This window comes from Salvelinus sp. IW2-2015, linkage group LG4p (assembly GCF_002910315.2).
Source record: "Salvelinus sp. IW2-2015 linkage group LG4p, ASM291031v2, whole genome shotgun sequence".
NCBI classification, from domain to species: domain Eukaryota; kingdom Metazoa; phylum Chordata; class Actinopteri; order Salmoniformes; family Salmonidae; genus Salvelinus; species Salvelinus sp. IW2-2015.
Genome location: NC_036841.1, coordinates 1,766,604 through 1,782,010, shown reverse-complemented (window position 1 = coordinate 1,782,010; position 15,407 = coordinate 1,766,604). Strand labels below are relative to the sequence as shown.

Sequence of the window (15,407 nt, the reverse complement as noted above, 5' to 3'; positions counted from 1 at the left end):
CCCCTACATCCCAAATGGCACCCTACATCCCAAATGGCACCTACATCCCAAATGCGCACCCTACATCCCAAAGGCACCCTGCATCCCAATGGCACCCTGCATCCCAAATGGCACCCTACACCCAAATAACCTACATCCCAAATGGCACCCTACATCCCAAATGCATCCCACGCAAATGCACCCTACATCCCAAATGGCACTCTGCATCCCAAATGCCGCCCTACCATCCCAAATGCACCCTACATCCCCAAATGGCACCTAGCATCCCAAATGGCACCCTACATCCCAATGGCACCTCTGCATCCCAAATGGCACCCTACATCCCAAATGGCACCCTACATCCAAATGCACTCGATCCCAAATGGCACCCTACATCCAAATGGCACCCTACATCCCAAATGCACTCTGCATCCCAAATGGGCACTCTGCATCCAAAATGGCACCCTACATCCAAATGGACCCTACATCCAAATGGCACCCTATCACTGGAAAAAGGGTGCCCATCATTTTGACAAGTCGCACGGTATAAGGCGTTGGTAATATTAATGCAAACTTGTTTAAAATGTATCCAGTATTGAAGATCAGACCTTCTGGCTCCAGTAGGGGCCCTCCGGAGGGACACTCTCTGCTCCAGGTCCTTCCTCTCACGTCGTGCTGGGCGTTGCGTCTGCATCTTGATCTTGCTCTGGTAGGCGTTGAGTAGCTCCAGCTCCTCTTATAGCTGCATCCTCAGCACTGCACTGAGCCTCCTGAGCCTCATCCAGACGCAGCTAGAGACGAGAGGGGAGCCAGACAGGGGTCAGTACAATGGTTAAAGGGATACTTTGTGATTTTTGGCAATGAAGGCCATTTATCTACTTCAACAAAAAAAAGGAAGATCCGCACACTAGGAGCTCAGATGAAATAATTGAATAACCAACGTTTGACAGACAAGCTGTCTTCCTCAGGTATAATGAAACACTGCGGGTCACTAGTTTATATAGTGTCAAGGACAGATACAGGTGTCTAATCATGGCCGTTGTGGCTAAATTGTGAGACTACTTAGATATTTTTATTCATATTTGTTTTAATAATTTACAAGGCTTCTCCACCAACCTGAATAATGTTTTTAATTAGCATTTAACATTGATGTTTTCAACTTTTGTCCTACTGACTGAAAGTATGGGATACTGAGTGAGAAACAAGCTAAAGAAAAATGGAGGTCCTCCCTCTGGTCAAACACTGTGCCATACCAGAGCTGCCAAGCCCAAACACCACTGCATTGTTTCATCTCAAGAGTTACCTAACATTACCCTTGGCTTGGGCTGATGGCATGAAATGTTTAGAAATCGCATGATATGAGCCGTTCTGGTCAGATGGCCAATGTAGAGGCTTGAAAAGATGGTGACAGGCTACTTGTGAAAACAGAGGGTCCATTTCTATGAGGATGTCAGTATTCTTCCTTGGCACAGCATTACCACTACAACTCTTATATAACCTGTATTMAAATGTATAGATTGTGAAACCTGTTATTGAATGTCTGAAAGATTATGAAGATTATACATACATTTTCACCAACAAAAAATACAAAAAAGTGAGTGGAAATGTGTAAAAAGATTCATAAAACAGAAGAATAAAAACTAGGATCAAATGTACTATTTTGTTTGTATTATAATTACTATTGTGCTGGCAGAGGAATATTGAACAGAAATCAGCTGTAATAAAGTAATTTTAGTATATAACTTGTGTCCTGTCGTTTAAATTTGGAGCATAAGAAACTACATTTTTTTTGGTTGAAAAAGTATAGTTTTTACAGAATCATTGAGCCTGGTTGCTATTCTCTGTCCAGCTATTATAATTCTCTCCTTGTACTGGGTGTCATTTGGCATCTGTATGGAGTGATTTCAGCCRTTGTATTTGAATTTGTACCAGGATATTGCATTTGTATTTCATGATTCGAAACAACTGAATATTGCATTCAGTTTTTAAATTCCATTAAAATTTTATTCAATATTCAAATGCAATATTTAAATATTCAGTTTCATTATGGTATATATTGCATTCATTGTCTGTATCAGATTTACAAACTATAATTTAAAGTTTTCATATATCCAACTTCTCAGATGCATTCAGATTCAGTTCTGTAAATTCAGATAAAAAAATCTGAGACAACATCCTGGTACTTTGCCAGCCAGGAAAGGTAAATGAGAACAGATAGGATCAAAGGCTGTGTTAAACGGAAGCTTCTGGTGGTTTTTGAAGCCAATGTGGCATTTTGAATTTCTATTCTTCCTWTGAATTTGTCTCTAGCATTTGAACCCTAGTATAACACCATTCCTGAAAGCTACGACTCTGGRACATGAATGTGCCTTCTGTTCCCCTCTATGATGATCACAAGGTGCGTTAGGAGTGTAAAAAAAATGCACTTTGGCCCCGATAAGAATATAGTTGAATAGCCCTGGCTGTCATAGCCCTTCTACGGACAGCCTTTCCACTCCCTATTTAATCTTGCTCTTGTGGCTAACTGGGTTCAAACCAGGTCTCCTGCATGGCACAAGACTGTGTTAGCCCACTTAGCTAAAGCCTATAGAGATAAGTTCATGTAAAGGACGACACACTGCTTGCTTAACGAGTACTGTTTCCCCCTGATTCAGCTCGTATGGAGACTCGAACTCAGGACTTTTGCCTCAAACAAGTGACTGCCCTTCTGAAGCATTTTAACCCATTGTGCTATTCAAAAAGGCCTTCAATTGTGCAAGGGGTTACACTTCAGGCTGAGGAGTGAGTTTCACAGATCACCATCTGTTACACTAATACAAGTCTTCAAGATCCAGCAAAGTTACTCATCAAAAGAGCGTAGTTTGGTGATCCATGCTTATCGGATGAGAACCTTGCCTGTGCTGAGACCTGAAGACATGTTAGTTTGACATGTGTTAGTTTGTTAGATGTTGTTAGTTTCAGGTCTTTCAGCGAGGGTATTCATTATAAGGTTAACATGTGACTGACTGGTTTAAGACTGTGTTAGTCTGTTGATCTTAAGCCGAGATCATGTGATGAGTAACTCTGAGACCTGAAAAGTTGCATTGTCTGGTGCAGAGGAGATCTGGGTTAGAACCCCATCAGTCAAACCATAGACATTAAAACCAGAGTTAAACTAACACATGATGTTTCCAGGTCTCAGGCTAGGTTGCTCATCACATGCWTAGATCTCCAAACCACCTCTGTTGCACTCTCATTAAATGGGGTGCACAGATCCTTCTGCTTGCCACATAAAGTGTTGTTGTTGTGCAGTAGGCCTGATTTCAAACCCAGTCAGTTATATGTAAGCAATAAGGCATGAGGGGTGTGGTATATGGCCAATATACCACGGCTAAGGGCTGTTCTTTGGCACGACGCAGTGCGGAGTGCCTGACACAGCCCTTAGCCGTGGTAAATTGGCCATATATCACAAACCCCCGAGGTGCCTTATTGCTATTATAAACGGGTTACCAACGTAATCAGAGCAGTAAAAATAAATGTTTTGTCATACCCATGGTATACGGTCTAATATACCACGGCTGTCAGCCATTCAGCATTCAGGGCTCGAACCACCCACTTTATAATGGTGCCATAATCTCTGAATATGAGATCAAAGGGGTGTGAAATGTGACTGAGGTGGTTCGAAAACCACGCTCTTTTAATGAGTAGGCTACCCTTGCTGGAGACTTTTTTCAAATACAAGTTACATTTATGAATTCAAATATTCAATCTGTGCATTACAAATTCTAAAATATTAAATGAAAATGCAATACCCTAATACAAATACAAAATTATCAAATTAAAATACAATTTCTATTGGCACTGAAATCGCTACACACATATGACACGGAGTGGCAAGGAGTGGAATGATAGTTTAAGACTGGTACCCAGACCAGTGCATGTAGATCAAATCTTTGCTCCCCAAATTCTGTGCAGTAATTGCGGATTCTGACTCCCGGAAACTCAACTCACTGGTAACATTTGCTGGAGCATGCAGGCAAAACTGTCCTTGAACAACGAAAACATGCAWGTTAGCTGGCTAAATAGCTATACAATGTTATATTTGATCAAGTGAAACCATATTAAAATCTCAAATTAGTTATTAAGCAAGCTAGCTAACTGTTCTAGCTAGCCAACAATACAAAAAACTCCCAGTCAGCTGGTGCTAATTGCTAGCTAGCTGTAACATTGTGAATAGCTAGCTAGCTATAACAAACAAGTTTAGCTAAACAGCTTGCCTCCATGAATGTCACTGATATTCACGGACTTGGATACCGTTAAATCTGCTCCCATCACGATTAAAAGGTAAGATACTTTATTTCCAATATTTCTTGTTAGCTGGTTATGATACATGTCACCARGATTGAGAGTTAGCGAGCAGCWAGTTACCCMCTCACTGAACACAGCTGATCAACTTTCATCCATACTTAGCTCGGGCATCTGTTAGTTGGCAAAGACCAACATTCTGCTTGTTTGGTTTGGGCTTGAGTACTARTGTTGATAATCCCTGAAATGTCCTTGCTTTCAACCAAAAACTAAACCCTGTTTGCAATCAATATCTAAAATGTATATTGTTTATTTTTATCTTTCTTTAGGACTAGCTGTAGTCATGTTGCTCCTACCAATACCTTCTCTATTGGTCTGTAGAGGACTGTAGTGTTATGTTCCCCTATGGTTGAACTCTCCTCTCTCTGTTATTTCTCATTGTAGAAGCCCCAGGATGGTGTGTGAGYTGCTAGTCTCCTCACTGTGGTTCCTTTTTGTAATCTTCTGGGTGGAAACCATAAGCGTGTGGCTGTTCCTATGCATCTTCTACCAGGACCAGGCATTTTATCACTGGGGAGATGGGTATGCATACCTAATCATATTTTACACACAAGCAACTTGCTGATTCTTAATCGTCTTACAAATATCCAGATGAAGTATCAAACAGACCTTCCTTTCTCATTGTGTTACTACAGGGTATTTGCAGATGACCCCGGCCAAATGCTGTACATGTTGAGCAGGTGAATCCTAATATTGATTTCTGTCTGTTTTTGGGTGTGATCAGATGAAATGCAGTACTATAACTTGTATCTGAAATGGAAAACKATACTGTTATTAATAGTTATTACCATGTAGCATGTTGCAAGAATATGTTTACCGATACTGACAAGAGAATGGGCATGATCAGGTTGAGTTCTTGACACTTTCATGAATAAAGTCTCCATTGTTCTCTTTCCACAGAGTGGATCCCTCTGGACAGATGCAGACCTGAGACAGCGAAAGCATATGAGGAACAGCACATAATGGATTGTTCTCTCCAGATATAAAATGATGGGAGCTGTATGTTTGAGACACTCCTATAAAATAATGAGAATCAGTAGTATTTTTATACCTCCCTGCTCCTGGTTCCCTCCTAGATTTACTGCATGGTCATTGTCAACATGAAGAAACTGCATTGAATGCAGTTGGATTGTTGTTGGATATGGGTAGAGACACCCAGCTTGGCAAGAAGAACCAGGGAGGGGGTCCTGCTGTAACTGTGGAATAGATGCATAGTGAGGCTGCTAAGTGTTCCCCACCAAAGCATGAACCATCATACATAAGTTCTATTTCTATTGTCTGTGTTAATATGTGATATAGGTCAAACAATGTGGAAAAACACTTGGCAGATGCTTTGAAAAAATATTTTTACATGAGGCTTAGTCCATAGTCAATGTCATTTTTGTGGATTTCGGCAGACTTGCACATTATCATGGTTGTACACATTTTAGTTTGTTTATTTGTTTTCACATCTGTGTCTATACATAATCTGCTTCAGTCTGGGCACTTACATGACAGTGTCACTGGATTGTTTTGCTATGTAAAACACTAACAACATTATTGGCATGATACATATTCAATTAAAAACTTTACTCTTGGAAATCTTCCAACATGACGATAATATAATATGCACTCATGAGTATTTTGTAATTTGCGCTCAAACTAAAATGTTGAATGTAGTTTTTTTTGTAGCTTTTCTGTTTTTTGTTGTTGCTGTTGTAAAGCTCACACCACACTAATAATGTCATGAATGCTCTTCTAGCAAATTTGGGAAATTGTTACAAACCTTAGATGAATTCCACATTTTGACTTGTACCTGTTCATAACTTTTAAATTGTCTTCATTGAAGATCATCCTTCTGTAATGTCAGTCACAGCCTAACACAAGTCTTGTCTTTGTAATGTTGACTTCTTCTTGTTTAGGAAAGTGGCATGTTGGGTTAAACTGGGCAGTGATACCAATGGTACTTTTGGTTTTATTTGTTTGCATCTGAATACAGAATAAATTCGGACATTTTCCAAGCTTGTTGTACTACTATTTCAAACAGTTTCAGATTTGCTGCAGATTGATGGTCGGTATATAATTTCTCAATGTTATATTCTAATACAGTAAAGGGCAGTGATGTGTTATTTTAGTATCTTGCTTTCCAACGTAGAATCGTATAAATTGATACAAGGCAGTTTATGGTACCACCAAAGATTTTTATGAGTTAACCAAGATGGACCACAGCCMGTTCTTTCAAATGAGAACAAATGAGCCATAGTGGGCAGAACAAGCAATGAGGTGGGCAGAGCCAAGAACGAGCTAGCGAGATCCTATTGGCGCATTCTAGCAAGCATTTGCACATTCGTTTGGGGAACGTCTACTCTGTGAGGTGCGCGTGTCTACTCTGTGAAGTGCGCGTGTGCACAAACAATTCGCCTTTGCACCCCTGCTAAACAACGCCTTTTTTTTTTTTTTACTTTGTCAAAGGGTAAAGTCTACAAAACTTAGTTCACTCGGTTTGTAACAAAAAACTGTATTGAGATCAAATGTTTCACTGATGAGTAAATCTCGGCCAAAATCCATCTCGTTCCATCTTCTCCCACTACCGGCCACTGGGCTTCCAATTTCAATTTAAGGGCTGTATTGGCATGGGAAACATATGTTTACATTGCCAAAGCAAGTGAAACAGATAATAAACAATAACAAAATTACTGTAAACATTACACGTACAAAAGTTCCAAAAGAATAAAGACGTTTATTTTTGTACTTTAACTATTTGCACATGCACATGCAAATAGTTAAAGTACAAAAATAAATAAACATAAGGTTATATTTACAATGGTGTTCGTTCTTCACAGGTTGTCCTTTTCTTGTGGCAACAGGTCACAAATGTTGCTGCTGTGATTGCACACTGTGGTATTTCACCCAATAGATATGGGAGTTTATCAAAATTKGATTTGTTTTGAAATTCTTTGTGGGTCTGTGTAATCTGGAGGAAATATGTGTCTCTAATATGGTCATACATTTTGCAGCTAACCGGATGCTTCACATTTATATATCTGGTGAAATATCTGTCTCTTTGTTCTATCTGTGGTTCCACTGCCTGCCACAAATCCACATACGAGATATAGCAAAAACTGACCGTATAGCTGCAACGTAATTATATTCAGGCAGCTCGGAAGCTACCCATGAAAATATCAGGGGCCCTACTAGTTGTAAGGCGCATCCAGCCAGGACAGAAAAGCAAAAAGAGCGAAAGCTCTGAGTACTTTGGAGTAAGTAGCTAGCTAGGTAATCAACGGAGTTTCTCTTTCTTTTAGGTAAAGTGTTTTAGTAAGGAGTGACTTGAACGGTTGTCTGAATTTCTAAGAAACTGTTCTTCCAATCGTGGTCATTCTTTTAAGATCATGGCTCCAACTATCCAGACACAAGCACAGCGAGACTCAGACGGTCACAGGTAAATATCCTCTCCGATTTATTTTCTTTGCAGCAACTAGATAACGTTAGCTAACGTTAATGACGACATGGATGGTTAGCAATCATCATAATTTACATATGTTTTGATTGTTCCGTGATAAGTTAACATAAGTCAAAATATTGAAATGGGGGGGGGGGCTATGTTACTTCCTATTTCTTCAGTCTATCAGCTGAGTGTGTAACTAACAACACTTGTTTTTCTCTCCACGTGGCTAGGAGTTCATCACACAGAACTGTTCCAGAGAGGTATGCATRCAGTTTGTTTTGCATGTTAAAACAAAAGAGTGATTCAGTTACAGCTCAAGCAATTGTGTGTTTTAAATACAAAGGGGGTGGAGGGCTGGCAATATCATGGACAGATCAAAACCCATATGACCATTAGGTAGTTATCCGTTTGGGTTCTGAGGCATCAATGGTTGATAGAACATGCTTTTGATGACTACTTGTTATTTGTACACTTTTGAAATGTGTGACTCCGTGTTTGTCCCAACCAATCTCCCAGGTCTGGAGTGGTCTGTCGGGTAAAGTACTGCAACAGCCTGCCTGACATCCCATTTGATCCCAAATTCATCACATATCCATTTGACCAGCACAGGTAAAAACCCTTGTTCCTTCTGCCATAAAGGTCAGTCAAAATGTTACGTCTATTAAATGTATAGTTGTTGTAACCACAGTGCAGCTTTTATTTTCTAAGCCTTCTCCCATAAATACTGTACTGCCACTGTAGCTGACTCTGATGTTGCGCTGTCTGGTGATGACAGGTTTGTGCAGTATAAGGCTACGTCGTTAGAGAAGCAACACAAACATGAACTGCTTACTGAGCCTGACCTTGGAGTCACCATCGACCTCATTAACCCAGACACCTACCGCGTCGACCCCAGCAGTATGTTTCTGAATGACACAAACGCACGTTGTTATACCAAACAGTCAATATATTTTGTGGTAGTTACTTGAAGCTTGTGTAGTATTGACTTAGAATCGTCCCATCCTTATTTTTCTAGTTMTTCTTGATCCAGCTGATGAGAAGTTATTGGAAGAAGACATCACAGCTCCATCCAGCTCAAAAAGGTTTGGATACAGACTGTGTACCAGTCAATACAGTGTCTTTGTGACAACATTCAATGAAAATSTTAATGACTTGGGATCTGTGCTATGAGCCTTGTGTTTGTCTTCCTGTAGATCTCAGCAGCACGCCAAGGTGGTCCCATGGATGAGGAAGACTGAGTACATCTCTACAGAGTTCAACAGATATGGTGTCTCCAATGAGAAAGTGGAAGTCAAGTGAGTGTGACCTAACAGGCTAGCTAACCACCACATTCAGTGTACACACTTCCCATTTTGTAGTGTTTTCTGTTTGTCCCACCCCTTCTATAACCTATGTGTTCTGTCCTTAGGATTGGTGTGTCTGTCAAACAGCAGTTCACAGAGGAGGAGATATACAAGGATAGGGACAGCCAGATTGCTGCAATTGAAAAGACCTTTGAGGATGCACAGAAACCGGTGAGAGTGCCCCTTGTTTGGCTATGCACTATTCACTGCTATATTCAGTCCAAATAGATCTTACAATAACAACGTCAATGTCCAGCTACACAGAGATCACACAGTTCATTGTATGCTCCTTCTAATATGAAGATTGTAYAATAACTTTGATGGAATGAAAGAGGATATTGCAGATGTTGGATCTTAATTGTACCTATATTGTCGCAGGCAAAAGAATCCTGCAGCAACAATTTTAATGTTTAGTCCATAATGTTTCTTGATCGGTGGTTAGGCTATTAGCTGGTCAAAATGAGGTGACATGAAAAGTGGGATACTGTTAATATAACTGTGTTAGTGTGGTTTTTCAGTGGATTTATGTAAATTGCGAAGCTCATCAGAATTTCCTGCGGTGAAGGAAAATTCTCAGCAACAAAAGTGATCAAATTAAGATCCTACATCTGTACATCACACGTGGTGTTCATCCTCTTCCCCCAGATTGTCCAGCACTACAGTAAACCCAGAGTCACTCCTGTGGAGGTGATGCCTGTGTTCCCTGACTTCAAGGTGAGCACCCATGACGCTCAACAGGACATACAGTACCATTGTATTGGTCTTGGCTTCCTATCTGAATTATTCTCATGGTCTTTGTTTCTGGGCAGTCATTGGTTCCTTTATCTGTTCTAAGCTGGATGCRTTTAGCTGTTGTTGTCTAGCCCTATTGTGTTTTGGTCAAGAGTAAGAATTTGTGTGTTCTGTTCTCTGCTCCCCAGATGTGGATCAACCCGTGTGCTCAGGTAATCTTCGACTCTGATCCTGCTCCTAAAGACATGTCAGCACCCCAGGGTGTGGAGATGATGTCACAGGCCATGATTAGGTGAGKACAAAACAATGCCACATTGTGTGTGTGCCTGTGATTTTATTTATATATTTTTTGTGACTGTCCTGCACTATGACAATTTTACATCGTGTTTTGAAATGTTTGTTGTGCCCTGCAGAGGTATGATGGATGAGGAAGGAAACCAGTTTGTGGCCTACTTCCTGCCCAATGAGGAAACGATTCGCAAGCGCAAGAGAGACGTGGATGAGGAGCTGGACTACATGCCTGATGATCTGTGAGAAATCCAACAAGCATTTACACTAACCTTGAGTAGACAGGACACCAACAATTCTACTGATATATTAACTATCCCTATCAATAATATTCAGGTTTCACATTGTCATTGTCTACTTCCTCATACCTACTTGGTTCACCTTGTCCAAGTACAGAACCATTAGGATGTTGGAATCTCTGAAGCACAGAGATTACTGTAACATTGAACTAGGTGTGTGTGTGTGTGTGTGTGTTCTAGGTATGACTATAAGATAGCCAGGGAGTACAACTGGAACGTGAAGAACAAAGCCAGCAAGGGCTACGAGGAGAACTACTTCTTTATCTTCAGAGACGGAGATGGGGTCTACTACAACGAGCTGGAGACCAGGTAACCACTGGCCCGGATGAGGGGGTCTCATAGTGGGGTCTGTTGGGTTTACATTGGCAGGAGGTGACATGGGATTCTCTTTGAAGAGAGAGTCACATTATTCTGGTAGATTTGTATTTGCTAGGGTGGGTTAAGTTAGTTTGTTTAGGTCTGAGGACATCACCTGTGAAGAAAGTTGTTGGCCTGACTGTGTTGTCCTGGATTGCAGAGTGCGGCTGAGTAAGAGGAGAGCTAAGGCTGGAGCCCAGTCTACTACAAACGCTGTGTTGGTGTGTAAGCACAGAGACATGAATGACAAGGAGCTGGAAGCACAGGTGAGACTGCTAATTTGGCCTGTTTTCTACACTGAGCATTACTTTCAATCTGTGGAWACTACTGTGTTTACTTAATAAGTGGACCTCAACACTGATAGAGATGAGCAGGTAGTGCTGGACATAAGCAGAGAAGTAAACATTTGCGAACATCTAAATAATCAGAGTAATCATGACATCCGTCTTTGTGTCCATTAGGATGCGCGTAAGGCTCAGCTGGAGAACCATGAACCAGAGGACGAAGAAGAGGACATGGACTTGGGTAAACTGCAGGACTCTGGTCAGTCTCTCCCCTCTGTCCTCCCCAATGTTTACTACGGTGTCTGCAGAGGCTCTTTGTTTACCACTGCTTCTTAGGTTCATATGAATTAATTATCTATTTATTTCCACTCACAGGTGATGAGAAGGGCAGCGAGAGCGAGGGAGACAACTCTGACAGTGACTCTGACAGGGAGGATGAGGATGGAAAGCGGAGTGGAGCTGAGGATGATGAAGAGGGAGTGAAGCGGAGGAGGAAGGCCAGTGGTAGCGGCAGTGAGAGTGGCGAGGAGGAGGTCAAGCTGGCGGATGAGGTGGAAATCTTCGGTAGCGACGATGACAGTGATGACGACGATAACGAGCCCAAGAATGGAGCAGCCCGGAGCAGTGGGGAGGAGGGCAGTGGGAGTGAGAAGGAGAGCCATAGGGAGAGGAGTAGGAGTGGCAGCGCGTCTCCGGCCCACAGTAGCGGTAGTGACCACTCGGAGGGTGGCCGTGCCCAGAGCGGGAGTGGCAGTGAGCAGGCCTCAGACTCCAGCGGCGGCAGTGACAGTGAATAAGAGCCTAGGCCTTCTTACTGTGACAACGCCAGCACACCATGCCTCACCCTCGAGCTCCAGCCAGCCCACGCTGACAAGCCCCACCGTCAGAACAGCCATGTTTTTACAGACTCAGTCTGAGGCTAGTAACTCATTCCTGTTGAATGTTAGTTTGCTACTTTTTTAGGAGAGACACAACCTCTAAGGRACTTCTACAAGGCTTTTGGGTCCCTGTAAACGTCAGTTACTCATCTGTCAGACCTTTGCTCATAGATATAGCTGGAGCTACTATCTTAGTCGCTGTGTACAGTACATGCTTYATTGAACAAAGTTCTTTCCTACCAACAACATGTTTATTTTGTTCTTTTATGCTGTTATTTTTAAGTCAGTTTGTCTTTATGGTTTGTAGATTTCTCACTTAATATGAGGTACTTTCTTAAAGTGGTGTGAAAGCAGAAACTTTTTTCTGTTWAATTTTCTGGTGTGCATAAATCTGTTAAATCTGTTTTTCTTTGTCCTTAGCGTTTTGAGGAAAAAATGCATTATAAATGTAATTGGAACAGCCAATAAAATGTGGGAAAGTTTTGCTTTTTACATTTTGAACTAAACTTTCAAAAGAACATTATTCTCTTTTTCTGCCAATTTCTTGTTTCCCTCCCAGAAACTGCTACTATGAACCTGTATAAATTCAGTTGTATGATGGAAACTTCTCTTAACATTTAGACATTGTAAATAAATGGTAGTAGCTGATTTTACAACATTTATGCCTGTATGTTTCTTATACTGCTAACAGTCACCCTCTCCAAAGTCCCCTCTTTATAGATGAACATGTATTCCTGGAAAAAATGTCCTTTCAAAGTGGTGGTAATGTGCCTGGTCCCAGATCTGTTTGTGCTACCATGTCAACTCATTGGCATGACAATTCCACAAGGAGTTGACAAAAGAGAGCAGAAAGACTGGCAACCAGGCTGGTAATAATGGTTTCTGAGTACAACTAAGGAATAAGAATGCAATAAMATAAGTGACACTATAAGCAATTTATTGCAAACCAGTAATGAGGTTAATGTACTGGTATGCTCAATACATGTACTTTTGCCAATGTGAACACAAGTGTCTATTCAGCGAAAGAAAGACAGTTTGTTTATCAGCCACTCTTCAGACAAGTCATCTATGTTTCGCGTCTCAAAAACCTATTGAGGAAAAGGGGTAGGATCAGGCTAAACATGCATATTTTCTGAACATTTTCTATTATACCTTATTTATTTTGTGAGTTTAGGGTTGGGCTTACGCTCAGATCATAATTGTCAGTCAATACTTGAAACAGAAAATAGTCCTGACCTTTGTGAGCTCTGCTGCGGAGACCAGTTGGTTCTTGCTGCCTGCGTACATCATTTGCTGTTCAGGCTTGCACCCTGTTGAGATGAGGGTGTATAARTCACAGATGTATGTCCACTGAACCTTTTTGATCTCTCCATATGATAAATATTGATTGAATCTCATTACTTTCAATTATCACTTACTACCTTCGAAATGTTATTTTGTTCAAAGGGATGTTGCAGCACAGCAATGCTAATCCTTCACTCAATTGGCTATTCACTGAATTAGGATGAATTACTCACCCACTGGACTTGAGAATATGAAACACAGCGGGTAGGACACCCTGCCATCTGTATGGATGTATTTGTAGCTGTAAACAATGAATGTACACTATATTGTCAAGGARATCCAATCACTGGTCAATGATACAACTCAATACTGGCAGTGCTGGTGAATATGAGGTTAACATAGATTTCTGCTGTATCACTCCGACATGTTATAAAAGGATATCTTGGCTGCCGCTCGGGAAGTTCATTCCTCAGGTCATCTAGGGAGATGTCCTGAAATGTGAGTGTGTGTTTTGAGTTGAACTGGTATTGATACAGGTGTGGATGGATTTGAGTAATTATTAACTCCGTATGGGATATTCAACATCTCAGAAAGACAACATGACTTGCCTCATACTCTTCCTCCAGGATCACAAGCTGTTTCTCCATGTCAATTTTCACTGAGGGAATAGGATAATTATTCTATATTGAGTCCTAGACACAGTATGTTTCTGGGTTTATTATGATTTTTTTAAATGAGGTGAAACAGGTGACAGTTGGGCCACTGAGGAACACGGTTTCAATGAAGTCTTACTCACTCAGGATGGCTGCATTGTTGGTCTCTTTCCGAAATCTAAACTTCTTCAGTTTTTCTTTCAGACTCTCATCCACCTCGCACACAACCAAAGAGCTTGACTAGAATGTAAAAGTGAAACAAGTTCATCAACCGTGGGAAGTTTTGACACATTGTAATTGTATATGTTGGTTATATTGAAAGTTCTGTCATATTTCACTTAGTTAGAGGGAGAGAGAGAGAGAGAGTGGAGGGGAGAGAGAGAAAGGGAGGGATACAGAAAAATTGGTTTTAGAGCAACTTGTTTTGATTTCTGAAGTTCAAGTTTCCATAGCTCATAACAAAATCTTAAAGTGACATATTGAGGCCAGGAAGTGCTTTTGTTGCATCATGGGACAAAAAAACTTCCTGTGTCAAGAGGGTGTGGGGTGATGGGAGGGGAGTAGCAAAAATAAATGTATGCCTGCCTAAAAATCTTTACAACATAAACTAGGACATCACCATTCATGCCGAAATACATTTTATTGGTAAAGTGCAATATCGTATAAATAAACGGTCTCCCATACCATTCTAGAAGAAGTTTTGTTTTGGGTTCTTGTCTGCAAAGATACTGTCGTATTGTTGAGGTAGTTCCTCCTCGGCCAACTGCTTGTGACAGGATGCTGTCTGACTCTCAAGATCCTCCTTTTATGCTGTAGCACATACAGTAGGGAGGGGCAGGCATTAACAAATACTAGAGCATCCACCAGTACCCCCTTCTGCACTGTGCCAGATCTTGTATTATTGAGACTGACTAATGTTAGGGATGTCGTTAGTTCTATCTGTCTACAATCCTTTGTCGCTGTATCCGGCAGCAAATCATGCCTTTTTAATAATACAATGTTTTATACCCAAAATAATTAGTGTTGCAACAAGATAAAACAACAGTGATATACTCTTTTCACATTTGTTTAATGGGTGCAGTCAGAGAAAGCTGAGTAGTCTTTGATAATCTGATTAATTCTACATGAGTGTTTTTAGCCTTTATTTCAAGAAATGGCAAAGTCACTGTCTGTGTCCTCTGTAATTTCTATCTTCATTCCTCAAACGTTAATCTAACTGATCAAATGCAATYAAGACAAATATGTTTGTTTGAGGCCAAAGAGTTGATTTTGAATTAACAGTGCTTGGTTTGACAGCGGCTATCCATCATATCAGAGAGGAAAAGGCGAATGAGGGATRACTGGGCCCAAAATCTGTCTTCTCCCGCAGGTGGCGTTTTTTCGCTCACCAAGCGAAGATATTTTGTATGGAGGTCATGAAAAAATGCATGACTTATTTGATCGAATATAAGTTTCGTAATCATTAGGGTGTTAAGAGTGTACTGATATAAGTAGGATACGTGACATCACGGCAATTTTGAGGGAAAAAAACGGTTATAT

The 15,407-nt window shown here is 40.9% G+C and overlaps 2 protein-coding genes across 5 annotated transcripts; one reads left to right on the top strand and one right to left on the bottom strand.

Annotated features, from left to right (window-relative positions):
• The first annotated feature begins 7,434 nt into the window (after positions 1–7,434).
• Positions 7,435–12,589, top strand: LOC111958585 (RNA polymerase II-associated factor 1 homolog). Of its 4 annotated transcripts, none has more exons than XM_070437126.1 (15): positions 7,435–7,562; positions 7,692–7,746; positions 7,977–8,010; positions 8,267–8,359; positions 8,526–8,647; positions 8,766–8,832; positions 8,944–9,045; positions 9,159–9,264; positions 9,739–9,807; positions 10,014–10,117; positions 10,239–10,355; positions 10,593–10,721; positions 10,930–11,035; positions 11,231–11,312; positions 11,429–12,589. In XM_070437126.1, exons 1-15 carry the CDS (start codon positions 7,476–7,478, stop codon positions 11,848–11,850), a joined length of 1,695 nt encoding a protein of 564 aa, XP_070293227.1. In that variant the 5' UTR covers positions 7,435–7,475; the 3' UTR covers positions 11,851–12,589. The 4 variants fall into 4 exon arrangements, with proteins under 4 accessions (XP_070293227.1, XP_023835618.1, XP_023835625.1 ...); XM_023979850.2 differs by having other exon boundaries at positions 7,437–7,562; positions 7,692–7,744; positions 7,981–8,010; XM_023979857.2 differs by having other exon boundaries at positions 7,493–7,578; positions 7,692–7,744; positions 7,981–8,010.
• Positions 12,590–12,851: 262 nt separating this feature from the next.
• Positions 12,852–14,662, bottom strand: LOC111958601 (glia maturation factor gamma-like). The gene is made up of 7 exons (XM_023979867.2): positions 14,553–14,662; positions 14,012–14,108; positions 13,824–13,873; positions 13,657–13,706; positions 13,449–13,531; positions 13,168–13,241; positions 12,852–13,019 (listed from the first exon to the last, which is right to left on the bottom strand). The coding sequence occupies exons 1-7, from the start codon at positions 14,553–14,555 to the stop codon at positions 12,948–12,950; spliced, it is 429 nt and encodes a 142-aa protein (XP_023835635.1). The 5' UTR covers positions 14,556–14,662; the 3' UTR covers positions 12,852–12,947.
• Positions 14,663–15,407: the final 745 nt, after the last annotated feature.

What these genes read in the sequence shown, in the direction of transcription:
- LOC111958601 (XM_023979867.2), bottom strand. An exon ending in TCCTGGAGGAAGAGTATGAG is followed by an intron (nt 13,707 to 13,823) that starts GCAAGTCATGTT and finishes CTCACATTTCAG; the next exon opens with GACATCTCCCTAGATGACCT. An exon ending in CATATTCTCAAGTCCAGTGG is followed by an intron (nt 13,242 to 13,448) that starts GTGAGTAATTCA and finishes TCATCTCAACAG; the next exon opens with GGTGCAAGCCTGAACAGCAA.